At 36.7% G+C, this 23,698-nt stretch overlaps 3 protein-coding genes across 3 annotated transcripts; 1 reads left to right on the top strand and 2 right to left on the bottom strand.

The window, feature by feature from the left end:
• Positions 1-958: 958 nt before the first annotated feature.
• LOC102395503 (olfactory receptor 52E2-like) lies at positions 959-2,000 on the bottom strand. The gene is given in 1 exon segment (XM_025265909.3): positions 959-2,000. A coding segment is annotated over 1 exon segment (936 nt). The 5' UTR covers positions 1,895-2,000.
• Positions 2,001-12,868: 10,868 nt separating this feature from the next.
• On the top strand, positions 12,869-13,846 carry LOC102413052 (olfactory receptor 52D1-like). The gene has a single exon (XM_025265908.3). It carries the CDS (start codon positions 12,869-12,871, stop codon positions 13,844-13,846), a length of 978 nt encoding a protein of 325 aa, XP_025121693.3.
• Positions 13,847-18,325: 4,479 nt separating this feature from the next.
• Positions 18,326-19,258, bottom strand: LOC112579464 (olfactory receptor 52E1-like). Its single transcript, XM_025265907.2, has one exon. The coding sequence runs from the start codon at positions 19,256-19,258 to the stop codon at positions 18,326-18,328; it is 933 nt and encodes a 310-aa protein (XP_025121692.2).
• Positions 19,259-23,698: the final 4,440 nt, after the last annotated feature.

Genomic DNA, 23,698 nt, shown 5'->3' with positions numbered 1-23,698 from the left:
TACATTGCCAACAAAGGTCCGTCTAGTCAAGGCTATAGTTTTTCCAGTGGTCATGTATGGATGTGAGAGTTGGACTGTGAAGAAAGCTGAGCGCTGAAAAATTGATGCTTTTGAACTGGGTGTTGGAGAAGACTCTTGAGAGTCCCTTGGACTGCAAGGAGATCCAACCAGTCCATTGTAAAGGAGATCAGCCCTGGGATTTCTTTGGAAGGAATGATGCTAAAGCTGAAACTCCAATACTTTGGCCACCTCATGCGAAGAGTTGACTCACTGGAAAAGACTCTGATGCTGGGAGGGATTGGGGGCAGGAGGAGAAGGGGACGACAGAGGATGAGATAGCTGGATGGCATCACTGACACGATGGACGTGAGTCTGAGTGAACTCCGGGAGTTGGTGATGGACAGGGAGGCGTGGCGTGCTGCGATTCATGGGGTTGTAAAGAGTCAGACATGATTGAGCTACTGAACTGAACTGAACTGATAATATTTATGATGAAATCATAGGATATCATATTTCAGTCCTTAAAATAAAAATGATTGAGTTCTGAAGGTAGAGAAAATGAGAAAAAGAAGGAGAAACAAGAGAGGATTGCAAAGTAAGAAGGGAGAAACACTTACAGGACAACTTGGAGCTAAAGAGGGAGTGAGAATCATCAAAAAAATCCACATGAATAATATAATACACAAAAAAAGGTACATTCTATATTTCTACTTCGAATCTACTGATACCAGTGATCAAATATCATATATAAAGACTGTCATGGACTTTCACGTACTATTTGAATTGGATAACAAAACCTAGATTTTTCAGTCTCTGAACTCATTAAAATAGTTACAGAAGGGAGCCAAATACATATTTTGTCAATCACACTTAAATGTACATAATTTAATATAATAAGTTGTTTCCCTGCTCAAAAGTTCCATCTCATACATATTAGGTGCTATCCCATTTTAATTCCTTATTTTTGTAATAACATTTTTTTCACACGGCCATAGATCTGCTTGGTTCTGACTCCATATATGACAGGGTTGAGCATTGGTGGTACTGTAACATAGAGATTGGCCAAAAGTATGTGAATATAACGGGGGACATTTTGGCCAAAGCGATGTGTCATAAAGGAAAATAGAGCTGGTGTATAGAAGGCAAGAATTACGCAAACATGGGAACCACATGTGCTGAGAGACTTGAGTCGTGCTTCATGAGAAGGAAGATGAAAAACAGCACGGAGTATCTAAACATAAGAAAGGGCAATGGCTATGATATCAAACACTAGGATTGAAATAGCACCTAAGCCATAGATGATATTGATCTTGATGCTGGCACAAGATAGGCGAGCAAGACCCATGTGTTCACAGTAGGTATGAGGGATGACTTGATTCTCACAGAAGGGCAGCCGTAAAATGAGAAATACAAATGGAATAACAGAAATAAATGACCTCACTAACACACCGACACCAATCATAGAAACGACCCTGTTGGTGAGGATGGTGCTATATCGGAGGGGGTTGCAGATGGCCACATAGCGGTCATAAGCCATTGCCAAGAGGACTGCTGATTCCATACCAGTGAAGTTGTGGATGAAAAACATCTGAGTGAGGCAGGCTTCAAAGAGGATCTCTTTGAGACTAAACCAGAAGATCCCAAGCATCTTAGGGATGGTAGCTGTGGAGAGACCCAAGTCAATGGTAGCCAACATAGCCAAGAAGTAGAACATAGGCTGGTGTAGACGGCTCTCAGCCTGGATCACAAATAGGATAGTGAAGTTCCCTATCAGTGCTGTCAGGTACACAGCACAAAAGGGAAAGCCAATCCAGATATGGAGAGTTTCCAGTCCTGGGATTCCCAGCAACAAGAAGAAGGAGGGATGAAACTGGGTATCATTGGGAAGGGACATCCTGCTTGGTAATGCATAAGTCCATGTTCCTTACAAATGGGTGTTTACCGATCTTCAGAGTACTGAGTAAAGCTCTGCAATGTTTTAAACCTAAGGAAAATAAGAATACCATACAACTGAGTATATTCTCTTCCTCAGTTAATCACACAATAAAAAATGTAGTATCAATACATAAACATCAGTGTGAAAAAGCAAATTCTTGAGAAGGTTTTAGAAATTTTGTAGTGGATTGTCATAAAAAATTCTACATAATGTATTCAACTTTGTTAGCACTTTTCTTCTCTGCTAATTTGCAATGGTTCTAAAACTAGTATTATGCTAAAATGTTGCCTTAATATTAATAATTCATTAATTGCCTTCTCTCATTATCATCAACATAATTTATTTTCAATATTGACATACATAGGGCTTTGCCAGCCTCTAAAATGGTCTGTAGTTTCATTTGATTAGATGGTAACACACAAGTATTAAAACAATTTTTCTAATAATTGCTAATGAACACATATTCATTAAGATGCAATCTAAAAGGTTCAAAATAAATATAAAGGATTCAGGTAAGCCATTTGTTAATATTTATTCATGAATATTAAAATTGCAGTTAAAGTGCAGTTAAAATGGCAGCATCAACTACCATTCATTAAGGTACTTGCCTACTAATTCCAATGTTGCATAACATGTGCAAATATTATCTCTAATCTTTATAAACACAAATAGGAGAACATTAATCCCATCTTTACATATGGATCTAAACCTCATATAGTTTAAAAGACTTGTCAAAACTTGTAATGCTTATAGTTACAGAGCTATAGAAAGAAAATAGAGGAGAAAACAGTAAATTGAAATGAAGAGAATGGAAATAAGGAAAAGCTAATACATGCCTAACCCATATCATATGTACATAGCTCCCTCTCCTCTACACACATTCAAACAGACACATCATCTCTTTTAAACCCACATCCATCTGAATACAAGATGTCATATCTTCATTATAATCTAAGGAGGTCATAGTTGTAACAGTTTAAGATTCATGGCAAATATGTTGAAGAAAAAACTAAATAGACACCTGTTCTGAGCATACTGGATCTACCATTTTCAAAATTACCAAAGCTGTTCTTACATATTTTCATGTATTTTATGACAATTGTTAGATGAGTATTTTTAAAAATTTGATCATTCATTACTGATAGTGGTTTTGTAGTAAGAAGTGTCTTTTCATCATTTTGTATTATTGGAAAATGCCGGAAGAGTAATGGAAATTATGATTACAGTTTCACTAAGACAATCAGGTATCATCTAGACCTGATGATATGTATGAGAAAGCAGGGAACTCCTAGGAGGAAATGGCAAACATGAAAACAAGAGAAACTGAAAGCAATAGGTGTTATTTGTAGGAGGCACTCTGTGAAATGTCTTTAAGAATAAACTCTTTCTTCCATAATATTGTGGCCTTGAAATGCAATAGTGAATACTCTAAAAATGTGTGATATAGATAATTGAAAGTAGAATTCAATTGTGAAAGCAATATTTTCTGTGATTCATTAACATAAGTTAAAGACAGTCTTAATTTTTTTTTTTTTTTTGTATTCCTAGACCAGAAATCAAGTTTTAGCTATCTTTGGTAATGAATGCTAATCAGATTATTGTGTGATCGTTTCATAAGATGTAGGTTATGTTGTACACTTGAAACAAATACAACATTATATGTCAATTATACCTAAATTTAAAAACGAAAGAAAAATATCTGAGTAGCATCCTCTTCTCTTGCACATTATAAAAAGGTACAATTAATTTTACCTCTTCAGTATTTTAAAAATCAGTGTATTTGTCTCATTCATAATGAAATTAGTTTAAATCATTATCATTTCTTGGATTTATTGCAGCACAGTACTTTACAGTACTTGAAAGTATGAAGTCTGCAGTCAGACTAACTGTTTTTAAACCCAGATTCATGATTTATTTACAGTGTAATCAAAGAAAGTAAGTTACAAGCATTTTTCATCTATAAAAGAAGGAATAAATTTAAAGCTCTAAATATAATATATTTTTAGTTTTAGATAGATATTGAACACTTGAGCCTACTTCAAAGATAACATGCTATCCATCATTCTTTAGATGTCAGGAGAGTGATTTTTCTAAAATGCACAGGATAGATTCAGGCTGAAATCCAAATGGGTATATTATGATTACATGCTCCTTCCTAACTATGATCTTGTCCATTTCTCTAAACTTCTGTCTCAGTCTTCTTTCCCTCAAACTTATCTTGTGTCTCGTCTCTTCCTTTCTTTCTCTCCTCTTTCCTTTTGTCCATCACTGTGGCCTCGGGATACACTGAGTTAAGAGACAGAGAAGACTTACCAGACAGAGCACCAGGATGGAATCCTGTCTCTGTTTTGTCTTAAACCACTTAGTCTTTATGAGAGCACTGCTCTTTGCCTGGAGGAACTTTCAGTAGAAATTCCCCACAGCCAGTTTTATAAAGCACAAAAAAGACCTCTGAGGATTCAAGATTCTAATCTGGTTTTGAATCAAAAAAAGAGAGCCATTAGGGAGCCCTGGTTTCTAAGGAAAAGAAACCAAAGATGTCAGGTTTACATTACTTTTTTTTTTAATTTAATTTTATTTTTTAACTTTACAATATTGAATTGGTTTTGCCATATATCAACATGAATCCGCCACAGGTATAGGAAGGTGACTGAATAGGAGGTCTTTGTACTCTTGCCTCACAGAAACACCTGCTCAGCAAACAGTAATGGATGAAAATAAGAGTTCCAAAATCTAGATGGGAGGTTATAGGCCTCTGGTGGAGCAAAGAACAAGACAAAACAGATTAGTAAGAGTAAGAAGAAATGTTTCACTTTGCCCTCATCACTCACCTTTCCTCAGACTGTCACTACTTTGCACCAAGAAATTCCCTCAGCCTGAGTTCTCCTATGGGAGAATGAGAGAGTAAGCCCAGCTCCGGATAAATGTGTGTGTGTGTGGTGGTGGTGGGGGCTGGGGGGTGCGGCGGGAGTGTACATATACATATGATATGTATTAATGCACAGGCATAGTCCTTTCTCATTATTCTCATTAGTTCTTTTCCATAAAGTCACCATGGACACTGAATTAAAATGTAGGAAAATATCATTCCTACAGGAAATGCAGATCTAGGTTCCTACAAGCTTCTTATCACTGTTGTAGCCATGTGTTCCAGGAAACAAACTCACTCAGAAGGACAATGCAGATAAATATTATTTTATTCTGGTACACTTCAAAAAGAAATTTTTTAAATATTTATTTATTTTAGTGCATTTTACTACACTTGACAGCTATTACAAACAGCAAGATTATCAACAAGAAGCATGGAAATAAGAAAAATGTGGCACTGAATAGAATGCAAAAATAATACTTGTTTACAATGTGAAAGAGGAAATGAAAAGTCCACCTCAGCTGAGAATGTACATGTCAGGCAATTTAATTTGTCCCAGATCTTTGCATGTCTACAGATGACTGTGAAAATGTCATAACTATTTATTTGAAGTTACAAATAAATTCTTGAGAGTAGGCAAATTTGCAACTACAGAATTTCCAAATAATGGGGTTGCACTGTTGAAAGGTTTTTGCTGAACCACATAAGACACCGGGATTCTTGGCCTCCAGAGGAGAAGAATTCAATCTGGGGCCAGTGACAAGGCTTGATCACTCAGAGCTTTTGTGTAATAAAGTTTTATTAAAGTATAAAAGAGATAGAAAAAGTTTCTGACATAGACATCAGAAGAGGGCAGAAAGAGTGTCCCCTGCTAGTCTTTAGCCAGATATTATATAGCTACTAGCAGTCTGCTAATTAGAGAAAGGAAATGTCTCAAAATTCAGAGAATGGCACCAGGCCCTTCACCCACAACATGCATTGAGATAACCCTGGCATTAGGTGAATTATCCTGGGCCATAAAACGATTGACATGAAACTTAAAGGCAGATTTCCAAGCAAATATATAGTTTTATTAACATAGATTAGGAGAACAATGTACAAGTAAAACATACAGGATCTAAGCCTTTAGGTGGAACTGACTTGAAGACAGAGTCTAGGGTAAATGTAAAGTACATTAACATCAGATTAGATCAGATCAGATCAGTAGCTCAGTAGTGTCCGACTCTTTGCGACCCCATGAATCACAGCACGCCAGGCCTCCCTGTCCATCACCAACTCCCGGAGTGCACACAGACTCACGTCCATCGAGTCAGTGATGCCATCTAGCCATCTCATCCTCTGTCATCCCCTTCTCCTCTTGCCCCCAATCCCTCCCAGCATCAGAGTCTTTTCCAATGAGTCAACTCTTCGCATGAGGTGGCCAAAGTATTGGAGTTTCAGCTTCAGCATCATTCCTTCCAAAGAAATCCCAGGGCTGATCTCCTTCAGGATGGACTGGCTGGATCTCCTTGCAGTCCAAGGGACTCTCAAGAGTCTTCTCCAACACCACAGTTCAAAAGCATCAATTCTTTGGCGCTCAGCCTTCTTCACAGTCCAACTCTCACATCCATACATGACCACAGGAAAAACCATAGCCTTGACTGGACGAAACTTTGTTGGCAAAGTAATGTCTCTGCTTTTTAATATGCTATCTAGGTTGGTCATAACTTTCCTTCCAAGGAGTAAGCGTCTTTTAATTTCATGGCTGCAGTCACCATCTGTAGTGATTTTGGAGCCCAGAAAAATAAAGTTTGACACTGTTTCCACTATTTCCCCATCTATTTTCCATGAAGTCATGGGACCGGATGCCATGATCTTCATTTTCTGAATGTTGAGCTTTAAGCCAACTTTTTCACTCTCCACTTTCACTTTCATCAAGAGGCTTTTGAGTTCCTCTTCACTTTCTGCCATAAGGGTAGTGTCATCTGCCTATCTGAGGTTACTGATATTTCTCCCAGCAATCTTGATACCAGCTTGTGTTTCTTCCAGTCCAGTGTTTCTCATGATGTACTCTGCATATAAGTTAAATAAACAGAGTGACAATATACAGCCTTGACAAACTTCTTTTCCTATTTGGAACCAGTCTGTTGTTCTGAACCATGTCCAGTTCTAACTGTTTTTTCCTGACCTGCATACAAATTTCTCAAGAGGCAGATCAGGTGGTCTGGTATTCCCATCTCTTTCAGAATTTTCCACAGTTTATTGTGATCCACACAGTCAAAGGCTTTGGTATAGTCGATAAAGCAGAAATAGATGTTTTTCTGGACATTAACATAGCTTTATGCAAACATTTCCATAACGCAAGCATTTCCATAACAAAAATGCATTGGTTAGCTCAAGGTTTGAGAAAAGTTCAGGTGGAACCAGGTGTCATTATGGCAACACAGAATTTTAAGAGAAACCTCTTTTTAAATTTGTATAAAGTAAAAGTGAAGTCGCTCAGTCATGTCTGACTCTTTGCAGCCCCATGGACTGTAGCCTACCACACTTCTCTGTCCATGGGATTTTCCAGGCAAGAGTACTGGAGTGGGTTGCCATTTTCTTCTCCAGAGGATCTTCCCAACCCAGGGATCGAACCCAGGTCTCCCACATTGAAGGCAGATGCTTACCATCTTAGCCACCAGGGAAATCTCTTAAATTTGTATAGAGAAGGGGAAAAAAATATAACATTAGTTTGTTTCCTCCTGCTGCTTAAGAGAGAGATAAAAATATCTGACACTTGTAGCCTATTTCCTCTGTTTGGAGACCCCTGGCCTTCCTGCCTGTTCCCCTCTCACTGTGTATATGTAATGTATATAAGACACACTAACAATAACATAAAGAATGTAACTAAATTTAAAGTTAAATGATAAAATTCCAAGTTGTACAATGAATGAAATTAGTGAAATTGTCACACACAATAAAGATTCAAACATTAGTTAAAGGTCAAAAGCTAGCCTGGAATACATACATGTAAAATCAAGCAATAAATCTCAGTGGCTTGATTGTTTAAAGATGTCAAAGTTTCCACAATAATGTTTAAATGCTATTCAGTTTTCAACAAAGTCACATTTTCATTTGTTTCATGTAATAAATTTTCTGTGATAGAAACAGACATACAGAACAAAAGTAGTTGCCAAGGGCTATGTTAGGGGAAAAAATGGGAAGAGATTGGTAAATGGGTACAAACTTTCAGCTACAAGATGTATAAGATCTGAGGATTTAGCACCTAACTTAAGGACTATAGTTGATAATACTGTATTATATAATCAAAATTTGCTGGGGAGTAGAACTTAAATGCTCTCTCTCTTATACATACACACACATACACACACACACACACAAATGTTCTCACATACAAATAAATATGTGCAGTTACAGATATGTTAATTAACTAGATGTGGGAGGAGGGGAAATCCTTCCAAAATATATTTATATATCAAATCAACATGATGTGCATTTAAAAAAAATCAGTGGAATTTATTCTAATATGAAAGTAATAAAGTATATATCATGTCTTGAGATAAGTTATGCTATAAAATTTAGTCTAATATGATTTAAATATTTAAAATCATGTGAATATGAAAATTATGATATATAATTTAAATATCAAGGTGACTTTAGGATTGATATTAGTTTTTCTTTATCTTTTCTTATGTTAAAAATAAAAAAGGCATTATTTAAAACAAAGGGACTAGACATTATCTTTACTTTTTAGATTTGTGCATTTATTTTTAAAAACAAGCAATTCTGAAATGCAAGCAATCCTGCTGAAAGGCAGACTCCAGGCAATTGAGGAAGACTCATCTTTCCCTGTCCCCTTTCTTGGATTTTCCTGTTATGAAGACATCAGCTCTAAAGACTTACAACCTGATTTCTGAACTCAAATCTTTAACTCCCAGTGTCATCTTTCCCTGACACTATACGGAGACCATTCCCACTCAATGCCCATGGGACCCTCAGAAAATGGGAAGCATGTCTATAACTGAGCTCATTATGAAAAGCTGTAAGTTATGAAGTTTTCTTCAGTTGAGGTGGGTACTCATCCTCACTCCAGGAGCACCCCTGGTGAGGTAAGGCAATGCAGTTTGCTCTCATTCGTGTCACAGGCTAGGTTGACAATAGCCAGATAGAAGGTTTCAGGACTCTCCTCAGGGTAAACAGGCTGTGAAAAACAGGCCTGTGTAAGATTTCTTGGAGCAACTGAGCCCCTTTGGATTTATTACCCCTGAACAGATGGCCTCTGTTTTACTCTGATGTGAGTTGAATCAGGGTGCAGCTTTCCTTGGGAATAAATTTGTGCATGAGTTTCTCTACTTAGATCAGGCCTTCAGAAAAAGGCAATGAAGAAAGGATGGGAGTGCAGATGTATCAGCCCTACATTCTGAACAAAACTTAGAGATCTCTGGTATTTGAATAACTCTTCATGTTGCACCAAACTGTCTAACATGCCTTATGTTATTTTATATTTACCGAATCCTGTGGAGCACTTGCCTCTTAATGGTTAATATAACATTTTACAAAATTGCAAACCTTGTAATTACACTTGGGTTCCAATTCTAGCTCCTTGAATTCATTGTAGAAGAGTTTGAGGAACCTATGTGAACATCATTTACTTGTATTCATATCTGTGTTATATGTTGTAGTACCTATCTAAAAAGTCCCTTTAAGGATTCAGTAAGACAATGCCCTCAGTATAAAGAAATATAATATCTAATAGAAGCTCAGTTCATGTTGATTTATTTTATTTTTGTTATAAGCTTGATAGAGATGTAGAGCTTGTTTTTTTCTTTTTTACTTTTTGGTGTATTTATTTTATACACTGTCTTTCACTCATATGTACATCCATGTTCTTGACTCTTCTAAGTATGCATACAAGGTCTTTGGGGTTTTGATTTATAATATCAGGATCTACTATGCTCTTATTTTGTAACTTGACATTTTTTCATGTATCAATGCATCACACTTGAAACTATCACAGCATTGTTAATTGGCTATATTCCAATACAAAATAAAAAGTTTAAAAAACCAACAAGAATAAAAATTATATAGAATATTTAACAGCATGGAGAAAGTCTGAGATGCAGAATTTTGCCAGAGGTGTTATAGGTCATTTATTTTATTCCTCCTTAAAATCAGATATTTCTTCTCCTCCATTCCCTCTTTTTTCCCCTATAATCAGACAAAGAAAAAAATATTGATATAATTTAATTTTGTTGTATTTCTTTTTTATAATTTATTTTTGTTGTATTTTTAATTTCTTGGACATGTCTTAAATATTTAATATGATAAAATAAATAGTATAAACAGTATTAAAGTAGTATTAAAATTTTAATAGTATGGATAGTATAAATAATATGAACATAGTATAAACTGTTAATGTACTATAGTGTTTGGGGATTAGTGTGAACCAGAGTCAGTTTATAGTGATTCCATTGTCTTAAAAAATAACACTCCCTTATGTTCTTATTTTTCTCTTTTTGTTCATTCATTCATTGGAACATCAAACAAATACATGAAAAGAGATGAACTCTGTCAAGTAAGAATTTGTACCATAATAAATGTGAAAGATGTACAGAAATAAAAATGCAGTATGGCGAAATAGAGACATGTAAGTGTACACATCATAGGGACGCTGAGGAGGGATATCAAATGATGGTTGAAAATAACTAGAAAAGTAATCTCAGAGGAATGATATGTGAGTAAATTCTTGAGTTATTGAGGGATTTTATGTGGAAAAAATACCACCATGAAGAACAAAAACACTGGGCACCACTTGCACAAACTGACAAGTTCTCTATGAGAGATGTGGGAAAGATATTTAAAAAGCTTAGAGAAATGTTTCAATATTTTATAAGAGAAGGAAAGCCTCATCTCCTCTGTAATTTCATGGTTTATATTTTTATAATGAATACCATTGCAACTCTGCATTATTTACTTATTTACCGTAAACTATATAAAGCACATGAATTTATCGACTACACTGGTGCTGATAAAAAAAGGTAACCACAGTGATACAGCTAAATTATATTCTTATCACAGTCCCAAATTTAGGCTCTTTCTAAGTCTATGCTTCCTAAGTATACCCTTTCTGATTGTTTTCTGTGTTTATAAAAGCTTTATATAAATGTGTTTTATGTCTATATATATATATATATATATATACACACACACACACACAAACATACATGTTTCATTTTTGCTTGTGCTTTTGTGTTAACGGAAAAATCAAATTTCTGTTTCATTTTTCATTTGGATATTTTATATGTAAATATATAAAAATTACTTCATTCTAATTGCTTCTGAGTACTCTATAATATGCTACAGATTTTTTAACTTGATATTACTTTGATGGACATTTTGGATGCTTGATTTTTTCTTCTATTATAGGCATTTTTACAATGAGAATCGCTGTATATACTTCTATGTCTATGTGCTTAGTAACTCACTCATGTCCAACTTTCGGTGACCCTATGGACTGTAGCCTGCCAGGCTTTTCTGTCCATGGGATTCTCCAGGCAAGAATACTAGAGTGGGTTGCCATGCCCTCCTCCAGAGGATCTTCCCTCCATATGTATATATGAGCATTATTCCCTAGGATGGCAAATAGTTAAATTGATCTGCCAAACCTTTTGTTTCATAAGAATAGTTACTATGCAGTTTTTTCTTTAACAGGTCAATTGTCTTCTACCAATTATGCATACTAGTTGCTCGTTAGCTCAAACCTCTCTAATGCTTGATATCAAAAATCATGATATTCTGTTGGTTAAAAATATAAACTGTGATTTCTATCATATTCATTTTCATTTTTAATTTCATGATTGCAAGTAAGGATAAAACCTGTTTTAAATAATTGGAAAATTGCATTCACTTCTGTATGAATTTTTCTCTGCATAATTTATCCACTTATTTTCTACTGGGAGATAGATTTAACTTGTTTAAAGAGGTAGAACAAATAGAAAGAATGAAACTTAAAGTACATGAGTAATACGAGAATGTTGATGGAAACACAACTATAGATAAAAGGATATACAATTTCATTTGAGGATCAAAAAGGGAAAGTTTGTAAAAACTCATTTTAGCTCAATGAATGTAGACATAAACCTAAAGGTAAGCAAGGGTAGGGCTTCCCTGGTGGGTCAGTGATAAAGAACCCACCTGCCAAAGCAGGAGACATGAATTCAATCCCTGGGCTGGGAAGATCCCCTGGAGAAGGAAATGGCAATCCACTCTAGTTTCTTGCTGGGAAATCCCATGGACAGAGGAGCCTGGCGGCTACAGTCCTTGGGGTCGCAAAAGAGTTGGGCACAACTTAATGACTAAATAACAATCCCAAAAAAGTAAAGGAAGCTCAGAATACAGGTTATAACAATATTGTAATTTTTATCTACTAGAGCAAACACAAATTCTGGGGCCAGATGTGGGTCATGAGCAATGCAATGAACTGTTCATTTTCTGACACACCGTCATCAGGCTCACTCTTGCCATCATCCTGCATGAATCCCATGTTAGTTTGAATTAACCCCCTTCTGTTTATTCTACAACAGTCCCCCAAGACTGCAATATTTAAATCTCAAAGCTACCCACCCACTATAATTTGGCATGTGCCCAAACTATTATAACTAAAATCTAAAATAAAGTTTATTTTCCATTCAAAATACTCTATCACACATCCTGTTTCATTCTGGTTTGTATCTTACAATTGCATGTTTGTTACTAAGTCATCCAAACCCATGACTCTTACATAGTCTTCAGCTTTCAACTGATATCCCTTTCTTCTTGATGGAAGATTTTGCTTTCATATATGTAACTCCAGTTTTTTGATACCTAGATATCTTTTCTCATTTAGCATTTACAGAGCAGCCACATTGAAATTTATAACTCTGAAATAATATTTCACACTCAGATAATGAAATAATTTCTATCAAAATATTTACAGACATTGTATTTATTCCATAGACTATAATTCTCTGCATTTTGGCTAACTTAACTTCTCAGAGGCTTCAAAATTTATGTTATGATTTGTTTGCATTAGATGAAAATCCATGAAGGGAAAACTGAAACATCTGACGATTATGTCAGCAGATAATAAGACTGATATCTATCCATCAACCTTCATTCTCATCGGCATTCCTGGATTAGAGACTGCTCACATCTGGATCTCCATCCCCTTTTGTGTGATCTATCTTTTGGCCCTACTGGGAAACTGCTCTCTTCTCTTTATTATCAAGACAGATTCTAGCCTCCATGAACCAATGTACCTTTTCCTTTGCATGCTAGCTCTGGCTGACCTTACTGTGTGCACTACAGCTGTGCCCAAACTTCTCAGCCTCTTCTGGTTCCATGATGGAGAGATTCGTTTTGAAGCCTGCTTCACCCAAGTGTTCCTGATTCACTCTTGCTCCACCATGGAGTCTGGCTTCTTCCTGGCAATGGCTTTTGACCGTTATATAGCCATTTGTAATCCATTGAGACATGCATCTATTCTGACACATTCTACAATTCGGTGCATCGGTCTAGCAATTGTATTCTGGGGCACAGTACTTCTCTTTCCTCACCCTTTCTTGCTACTGTGGCTTCCCTACTGCAGAAATATCATTTCCCATACCTATTGTGAGTTCATGGCCCTCATCAAGATTGCCTGTGCTGAGACCAGAATCCGCAGAGCCTATAGCCTCATTGTTGCCTTTCTTACAGGAGGAGTGGACTTCATATTGATCATTTGTTCTTATGTCTTCATACTCTACACTGTCTTCCATCTCCCATCCAAGGATGCCCGACTCAAGACCTTGGGTACTTGTGGCTCTCATGTCTGTGTAATCTTAGTGTCCTATACTCCAGCCTTCTTCTCTTTTCTTACTCACAGGTTTGGGCACCATGTGGTGCCCCATATCCACATATTTGTAGCCAACATTTATCTCCTAGTCCCTCCCCTGGTGAACCCCATTATCTATGGGGTAAGGACCAAGAAGATACGAGACAGGTTTCTTAAATTTTTCAATTTTTCAAAGTCTCTGAACTAAATCATTTTTATTCATAAGTAATATCTGAACAAACATTATATTATCTAACTGTGAATGTGTGCTTTCTTCATCAAGAACTTCTTTTAATTGTTTGAGGACTAAGGTTTTTCTATGGGAAGTAACTTACCCAAAGATGAGTTATTACATTATTACATCTATGTTGTCATAGTCATTAAGGCAGGTATAGTACCAAGTAAGGCTCTTTGTCAAAATAATAAAATATTGTTTCAAAAATGGAGAATCATATGAGGTAAAAAATAAGAGAAATTTAAAATCAACATGATATATAATCACATCTTTGGCTTACAGTATAAAATTTACTACTAGATTTAGAAATTTCCATTTTTTGCCCCAGTTTTTCCTTTTCGATGAAATATACTTCATTCTCAAGCATATGCTTTAATACTTTCCTAGTCAGAGTCTCTTGGTGCTACCTTCTCTGTTATCTGTTCACCAAAATTTTCTTCAATTCACCCTCTTCTTGAATGGCACTTCTCTAACTATGCAGTTCTATTCTCTAGTTATTATATTTTATTAGCCTTTTCAAGTTATTCCCCTACAGTCTTTTGGAATCTTATTAGTTGAATAGGCTCATGTTGACCAAATTATCCTTATTATCTTTTCTCTTTGTCATTAAATAATTTTGCTTTTCTTGATGTCTTCAAGGTTCACATGGGGCTTCCCATGTGGCTCAGTGGTAAAGAGTCTGCCTGCCAATGCAGGAGATGCAAGAGATGCTCAAGAGCCAGGAAGACCCCCTGGAGAAGGAAATGGCAACCCACTCTAGTATTCTTGCCTGGGAAATCCCACGGGTAGAGTATCCTGGTGGGTGGCAACCATGGGGTTGCAAAGAGTCAAATGCAACTGAGCACACACCACACAGGTTTGCATGGGTAAATCTCATAGGCATCATGCTAACTGATAAGTCAGACACAAGAGAATACATACTGTATGGTTCTATGTAAATGAAAATCTAGAGAAAGTAAAACTATGAGGGATCATGTTCAGGCATTCATATTTTCAAGTTCCCTAGGTAATCCACAGATGCAGCTAAAATTCAGCTTCAGTTGTGCACAGAGATATTAGTTGACCAATGGGGAAATATTTTAGTCAAGTACTTCACCATTCAAGCTAAAAATGGGAAGTGAATCAGCATTTATCAAGCATTTGCTAGGTTCCAAGCTCTTCATTTTGTATTTTATATACATAATGACTTAACTCTTATAATATTTTCTAGGGTTAGTTATCATAAATATCCATATATTAAATAGTTCAACAAACTCATATTCAATGGGTTAGTGAGTCGAGGAGCTAGAATTGGAAGACTTTTCCAGCTCTAAAACCGTAATTTTCTTCTAATCTCATAGTAATTCCATATATAGATATACATTCTTAGCTGCTACACTATATCTAGTTATATTACACACTGATATGTAAGTGTGACAAGTGCTATGATAGAAGTATTAATACAAAATAGGCAATCAGCCAAGGCTATGGGGTTTAGAAAATCATAAAAGTGTTCCAGAAGGATAGGACATCAGGAACATTAGGTAGATAATTAAAAGTCAATGTGGATTAGGTCAAGTCAGTTGTATGTGTGTGTGTTTATGTGTGTGCACATACATGCCCTTGTGTGTTGGATAAAGGGAAGTGTCCAGTTTTGAGTTAGCCAATTCTACATTCAAGCATCTCACTTCCTAAAGATTATCTGATTTTCCCCCCTCTGGCAATGAACCATTTTGATTAATAATCAAATTTCAACTTTCCAGAATAATAGTTCTCAAGATTAAGGAGGCTTAAAGTTTCTTAAGAATACAGATTGCTCAGACCTACTCTAAAGCTATTAAGATTCAGAACTTCTGTCACATATCTCATAAATAAAATCCTATTTTATTTTGATAGATCATACTGAGTACTTATGAGTCAGTGGTCCAAGCTTTGAGAAATACTGTTGTAGGAAACAGAATGAACACATAAAGGTCCTTCCACTTAAAGGAGTAACATGATTTAAAAGTTATAGCTTTTCATTAGAATATAGAAACTCAGAAGATGTGTCTCTAAAAACTTTTAAAAAATGCTAAATAATCAAAATCCATACTTTTCTCGAAAATGTCAGATGACTGAAATTAGAGAGCAACTAACCAACACAAAACCTCAGAGAAGATAGGCAGAGCCAAAAATGTATTAAACACAGGTCCATGCTTACCAGCCAAGATGCCATATGCCATACAAGCCTATAAAAAAGAACTAGTTCAAATTTTCAAGCAAACTCCTCACAACTAAGTGTAGACCTACTGAGAAGATAGAATGGTTGAGGGCCGTCTGTGTACGACACAAATGAGAATTTAGACCCGCTCAGGTTTTCTCCCTAGAGCTCAGCCAGGTACTCTTGGAAAGCCTACTCTTGGAAAGTAAGACTAGAGGCCTGAGAAGACTTGCATCATGGAACAGACTTGGTAGATGGGAACGGCATCCACTGTAGGATGGGGACTATACCTCACCCAGTTCCTGTCCCCTAAGCATCAAGTGAAGATCCATTGCCTGTGAGGTAAAGGAGTAGAAACAGACTCTATAATCCCAGGCTGAAGCAGGTTCATCAGAAGTCTCCTGCAGCACTGGGGGAGGGGCAGAATCACAGAGAAATCTGCACTTTCAATATCCAGGAACACTACACCTGCCTGAGACAGGCTGAAACAGAACAATCAGAAGACAGCCCCATCCTCCAGGTCCACCAGCAGAATCACTGGGTTCAAGTAACAAAGCACTGTGCACTGTTCCTGAGGGGGTGTGGAGAGCCTGAAGATTGGTCTTGTCTGTGCCACAGGAATAAAGGGGTGATCCAAAGCTGATACTGGGATAGACATTAGAAAAACCTTCTCACCAGCCCTCAGCCTGAGTAAAAGGTAAAGTTAGAGAGATATGAATCCTGTGACTCATTCACTGAGGACATTCAAAGAAATCGCAGGAGGAAATGGATGGCCTTAGTAGTCCCTTACCAATTTAAAGATTTGAACCTGTAGTGAGCAACCTTCTAACACAGAAATCTCCAGGCCTAAATAGCTACACTGGTGAGTTCTACCAAACTTATAAAGGTTAAATACCAGTTCTTCACGAATTAACCAAAACATACAAACAGACTGAATACTTTCCAAATCACTCAAGATAACAAATTAGGCTAAACAACTCGAGTCCATGTCGTAAGTAGAATAAGTGGATAATTAATTTTCTAGAACCACAGTAAGGTTCTAGAAAACCCAAAGCATAACTGTTTGTTTTTAATAAAACCCAAGTTTGTTTTTAATAAACCCAAGTTCATGGTGTGATGTTAATTAATGCAAACTCCAATAATTTATGACATTATATTTTCCATTGCAATAAAAATAAGTGGAAATTTTTTTGCTAAAGTGCCTTCTATAGAACAAGTGTCATAGTATGGTTGGAGGATAATTTCAAAATTTAAAATGAATAATTTGTTAATTAAAAGCTCTGAGAGTCCTGCAGTAAAATATAGCTAAAAATTTAGTTTTATTGGCCAAGATTTACAAACATATTTTCCCTTGAATCTTTTCTACAAATAATGTCAGTAAAGCCATATAGAAATAGAAATAGTGAGTGATAGCACATGGAATTAGAATTTCATCTTAAATACACACACACACACAAACTCGGGGTAACACTGGACTTGAAATCTAAGGCTTCCAACATTCTATTAGGATAAAACTTTTCTATGGAGTGGCAGAATGGCAGAAAACACAGAGACAAACTGCTGAAAAAATAAGGGTTTCTTTGAAAAGAAGTATCAGCAAGCAAGACTCTGTAAGAACTCATCCATTAAACAAGCAACACAATACAGCTTAAAAAAAAAAGAAAGAAAGAAAGAAAAGAAAAAAACTACACCTTTACAAAGATTGTCAACTTTCCTCAGTTTTGTTCATGGAAAATTCTCATCTTCACACATAGCATATACACAGTGTCAATTTTATATCCTCTAACATTAACATGGCAAAGTCAAGAGCAGCATTCTTTTTAATAGGGGTTGGTTCCAGGCATATGGGAAGTGCTCTAGCATCTGTTATTTTAGAACTAGCAATGATCAGCGTAACTCATTTATTTTTGTTTAAATCAATATATAAAGATCTTTTTTGTTTGCTTGTGTTCTTTTGCAGTGGGGGCAGCGTGGTTTAGTTTCAAACTGATGGTGACTATGGGATGTGATGTGTTTTGTTCAGTCATAGTAGAAGTAAAACAAAGTGTCGGTTTTCTTCCATGTGAAGAGGCTGAATTATTTTCAAACAATGGAAATTATAAAACACCTTTATTAATGCATTTGACATGATTCTAACTTTTAAATTTGGGTTTGTGAAGGAAGCTGACAGGCCTTCTCTAAGATAGGCCTATATTGCTTCCAAATATTTCATTTTGACCATAGAGTGCCACTCCCTTCTTAGATTTGATTCTTTACCAGAGTTATGCTTTTTTCTAGGAAAATACTTTCAGCACATGCTCTCTAATCTGTTTAGTCCTGACACCATAGATTACAGGGTTGAGAGCAAGTGGAATGACTACATAGAAATTGGCCAGAAGGATGTGGATGTAGCGTGGTATATTCTGGCCAAACCTGTGGATCATGAATGAAAAAAATGCAGGGGTGTAGAAAGCCAGCCTGACACACACATGGGAACCACAGGTGCTGAGAGCTTTGAGCCGGGCATCATGGGAAGGAAGTTGAAATACAGCACTGAGGATCTGTACATAGGAGACGACAATGGCTACAATGTCAAACACCAAGATAGAGATAGCACATAAGCCACAGATGATATTGACCCTGATGCTGGCACAGGATAGGCGGGCAATACCCATGTGCTCACAGTAAGTGTGAGGAATGATTTGGTGCCCACAAAATGGTAACCTTAGAATGAGCGGAACAAAGGTGATGACAAAAGCCAGAGGTCTCAGGAGGACTGCCCATGCAATGATGGTTACCACCTTGTTTGTCAGCACCAGTGTGTAGTGAAGAGGGTTGCAGATGGCCACATAGTGATCATAGGCCATGGCCACGAGCACAGCCGACCCCATGCCAGTGCATAGGTGAATGAAGAACATCTGGACAAGGCAGCCCTCAAAGGAGATTTCCCTCAGCTTGAACCAGAAGATGCCAAGCATCTTGGGGATGGTGGATGTGGACAGGCCCAGGTCAACAGATGACAGAATGGCCAGGAAGAAGAACATGGGCTGATGGAGACTACTTTCAGTCTGAATCACAGAAAGGATGCTAGTGTTCCCAAGTACAGCTGTCAGATACACAACAAAGAAAGGAAAACCAATCCATATATGCATATGTTCCAGTCCAGGTATCCCCAGAAGAAGGAAAGAGGAGGGATGAAATAGTGTGGCATTGAGTGAGGCCAGCATTTGGGGATCTTTTTGTAGTGAAATATTTCAGAGACCAAGATCTTCTCAGTCAGAGAACACGTCTCATCCTACAGAGAAAATGAAGAGATCAGTGAAACTTCTACTATAACTGCTGGCTTTGTTGCATCATAGAGGCCTGAAAGTCTATGAAATTTCATGGTAAAACGTGGCCACAAGATTTTAATGTACTTCATCAAATCCATTCATTCAACTGAATTTTACATTTTAGTTCAGCAAACATTGTGTATCTACCATATCTGCACTGAGTTCTATGCTAAGACTGAATGCAAAAGATGAGTTAAACAAGGTATCTTTCCTGGTGGAACTTAAAATGTTAATGGTTGAGTCATAGAAATAGGGCATTCAAATTAATAAAATAATTTTAAGATAAGTTGTTCCCTTGCTACATGAGTACACAAAATATTTCCTGAAAACTTTTTATTATTTTGTAGAAAAACTAGTTGATTCATGACTATATATTTTATATACAAAGTAGGAATACATCTTAAACATCAGAAGAAATGCATGGTATGTGAATTATATCTCAAAAAAGCTATCTTTTAGAAAATGACAGCCATTATTATTCTGAATATACCACATTTCTGACTTAAACATACACAATACACTATTAAAAGGAACTATAAATGTAACAAGAACTTTGTAAGACAGCTTTGGATCTGTGCTGGCCTTCCACTATTTAAGCCACCCAAAACCATTCCTCATGTCGTAGTCATCTTCTGGTCTCTCCTTTCTTGTTAGTTCTAACATCATAAAATAACCTTTTATGAAGTTTTATCAATGAAGCCATGGGAAACTTCATCTCTGGATGATCTTCTTAAACTGGGTCTGCTTAGTATGGAATGTATATTTCCCTCTTCATTTCTCTGCTGACTGTAGACAAATGGAGCATGCTATTTGTGTCTTCCTGTCAAGACAGAAACACAGATATATACACATACACACAAATGTTAATGTTCAGGTTTATAAAAGATCACAAAATAGTTAAGTAAAATGAGTTAATTTATACACGTCACTCTGAAATGAAATCTACCATTAATTTTACTATACAAAGTTGTCACCATGATATATCAGCTTAATAAGTCTGAGCACACTGTAATTGAGTTGTTTCTTTCTCTTTCACACTCACATACTCTGTCTCTCAATAGATAGAGAGTTGGATAGACATATACATAAAAAAGGGACATATGCCTGTGCAAAACAGGGAGACACTGCATTAGACAGGGAAACTGTATTAGAACATTATTTCTAGGCATGAAAGTGTGTGTGTGTGTGTGTGTGTGTGTGTGTGTGTTGAAAGGTCACATTGCTGCTTGAGCCTTGGACACATTGCATGAGAAATTCTACAAAGGAGACTTTGATCCCAGATGGAGATAAAACTGTGAATTAAGATAATAAGTCAAAAGCAAGCAAATTATAAGATTGAGAAAAAAGAAAAGGGATATGGAGAAAGAAATAAGAACTATGTAGGAAAAATACATATCAAGAAGGATGATGTTATAAGAAGTCATACTTTTTTATTTATTGAGTTTTTTTAAATTTTATCTTATATTGCATTATAGTTGATTAACAATCTTGTATTAAGGGATGGCATTTAAATTGAGGGGATTTGGGAAAGAAATGAAGTAGAATCCTATCATCAAATTTCTCTTCTGTGACTTGAGTTCAGCTAACTTAGAGCTTAGTGTCTGGGAAACAGCATAATATTTAGGTATAGATATTAGGAATTGAAGCCAAATGCTAGTGCTCATTGCCATGTAAATTTAATTAAATAATCACTCTTCTTTTAGTCTGAAATTCCTCCCCTATGAATGAAGTTAAAATGTTGATATCACTGGTTGTTGCAAGGTTTACATGGGTCATAATGTGTTCATCAAAAAGTAGCTACAGTTACTGATTAACCTATTGATGAGAACGTGATAAATAGAGAGCTATAGTGAACTTGGTTCTGCATATCTCAACTTGTCAGGTAATTCTTACATCAGGGCAGACTTTAAATCCTGATACTCAGTTCATTTGCATATAAATATTTTGATAGAGTTCATTATATTTATCATGAAGTACATCTGATTACCCTTATCCTTAGACATTTTCACAGATATTTGCATTACATACTTGGAGATTGTCCTACTTGAAACGATTAGGACTATGTTCTAGTTGGAGGAAACTAGCAAGTTGTTTGGTTATGTTTTACTAGGATGTAACTGGTGAGGGATCATTTCTGAATAGTTGAAGTTAAGTTCAATTATAGTTTTCACTCTGTGTTGAATATAATCTCAAGATGGGGGCATTTCTCCAACCTTTATATTGGTTTAGAAAGGGTTGATGGTGAGAAAGAAAACACAAAGAGAATTTCGATAGATAAATAAATAGATTAAGAGTCAGGTTAGCAAAGAGCTCTAGTGCACAGAAAGAATGTCACAAGCATCAAAAGATATATAAGCTGCACACAGAGAATGTTTAATAATGTATTAGAAAAATGAAAGCAGTAGTTGCTCAAGTGTACATAAAGGATTATACCAACACATTCTTATAGTCAGCTACCTTATCCCCTCCGCTCATTCAGAAAGCTTTGCTTGCTTCCCCCTATCCTACCACCTACCATTCTTTTTCTTGTGCTCAGCTGACCACAGAAAAAGATTTTCACTTCTAAAAACTAACTTACCTGAAGAGATTTCTAGAGAAGTTAACATCCTTTTGAACTCCCTTTGCTTAGGTGGGAGGTTTCATGGTTTGGTGATCACAGCCTCCAGAATGAGACTTTGGTTGTATTGGGAACACTCTAAGGTTGGGAGAGAGAAGAACAATAAAGCTCTGAGATCTGAAACAACTCCTTTTTCAGTGAAATAGAACATCACCATATATAAGTAGCCTACATCCTGATCCTGGACACAGACTTTCAAATTTAGTATTGTTTATTTTCAAAGGAAAATTATTATTATTTTTTGACCTTCTAAAATTATTTAAAAAATTTTTCACAACAGGGTTCTTGGGATTGGTTCTAAATTCTTAATCCTAACTCCTTGAGATGACTGGGGCTGATCCTGGCAACATGATGTATAAAGCAATGGCTGCATAAATTGGAATCTCTCTTCTTAGTATTGTATAGCTACCATTTTGATTAAATATTAGCCAATGCAGGAGACAGAAGACGGGGCTTCAGTCCCTGTGTCAGGAAGATCCCCTAGAGGAGGAAATGACAACCCACTCTAGTATTCTTGCCTGAAAAATCTCATGGACAGAGGAGCCTGGCAGGCTACAGTCTTCAGTTCAGTTCAGTCATGTCCAGCTCTTTGCAACCCCATGGACTGCAGCATGCCAGGCTTCCCTGTCCATCATCAACTTCTAGAGCTTGCTCAAACTCATGTCCATGAAGTCAGTGATGCCATCCAACCATCTCATCCTCTTTCATCCCCTTCTCCTCCTGCCTTCAATCTTTCCCAGAATCAGGGTCTTTTCCATTGAGTCAGTTCTTTGCATCAGGTGGCCAAAGTATTGGAGTTTCAGCTTTAGCATCAGTCCTTCCAATGACTATTCAGGACTGATTTCCTTTAAGAGTGACTGGTTTCATCTCCTTGGAGTCCAAGGGACTCTCAAGAGTCTTTTCCAACACCACAGTTCAAAAGCATAAATTCTTCAGTGCTCAGCTTTCTTTATGGTCCAGCTCTCACATCCATACATGACTACTGGAAAAACCGTAGCTTTGACTAGACAGGGATTTGTTGATAAAGTAAATGTCTCTGCTTTTTAATATGCTGTCTAGGTTGGTCAAAGCTTTTCTTCTTTTAATTTCATGGCTGCAGTCACCATCTACAGTGATTTTGGAGCCAAGAAAATAAAGTCTGTCATGGGCTACAGTCTATGAGTTTGCAAAGAGTCAGACATGAGTGAGAGACTGAGCACACATGCATGCACCTGGAGATAACATCAGATCACACAGGTCAAAATCCATTCCTACAAGATTTTCCCCTGCCCTACTTCCAATACCAGTCACAAGCCCAGTTATCATCCATGCTTCTGACAGACCAGCATACAGACCAGATTGTAGGTTGATTGTAAACTCTAAACTCACTCTTTTGACTTCAGTGGCAAGTTGCAAGTTAAAGTTATTACTTGTACATTTGACTGACTGGTTATAAATCAGAGATTGCCATGACCTCCTCCTTGTGTGCTTGTGTACTAAGTCACTCCAGTTGTGTGCAGCTCTTTGCAACCTCATGAACTGTAACCCACCAAGCTCTTCTGTCCATGGAATTTTTCAAGTAAGAATACGGGGATGGATTGCCATGACCTCCTCCTTGGGTTCAATTAATTTGCTAGAGCAGCTTACAGAATTCAGAGAAAATTTTTACTTAAGAGAACACGACTTTAGTCCCTACTTCTAGCACAGAGTCCCTAAAACCCTTGGAAGTTAATGCCCTC

This window comes from Bubalus bubalis, chromosome 16 (assembly GCF_019923935.1).
Source record: "Bubalus bubalis isolate 160015118507 breed Murrah chromosome 16, NDDB_SH_1, whole genome shotgun sequence".
NCBI classification, from domain to species: Eukaryota; Metazoa; Chordata; class Mammalia; order Artiodactyla; family Bovidae; genus Bubalus; species Bubalus bubalis.
Note: the sequence above shows the minus strand (reverse complement) of the source record. Positions and strands in the feature narration are given on the sequence as shown.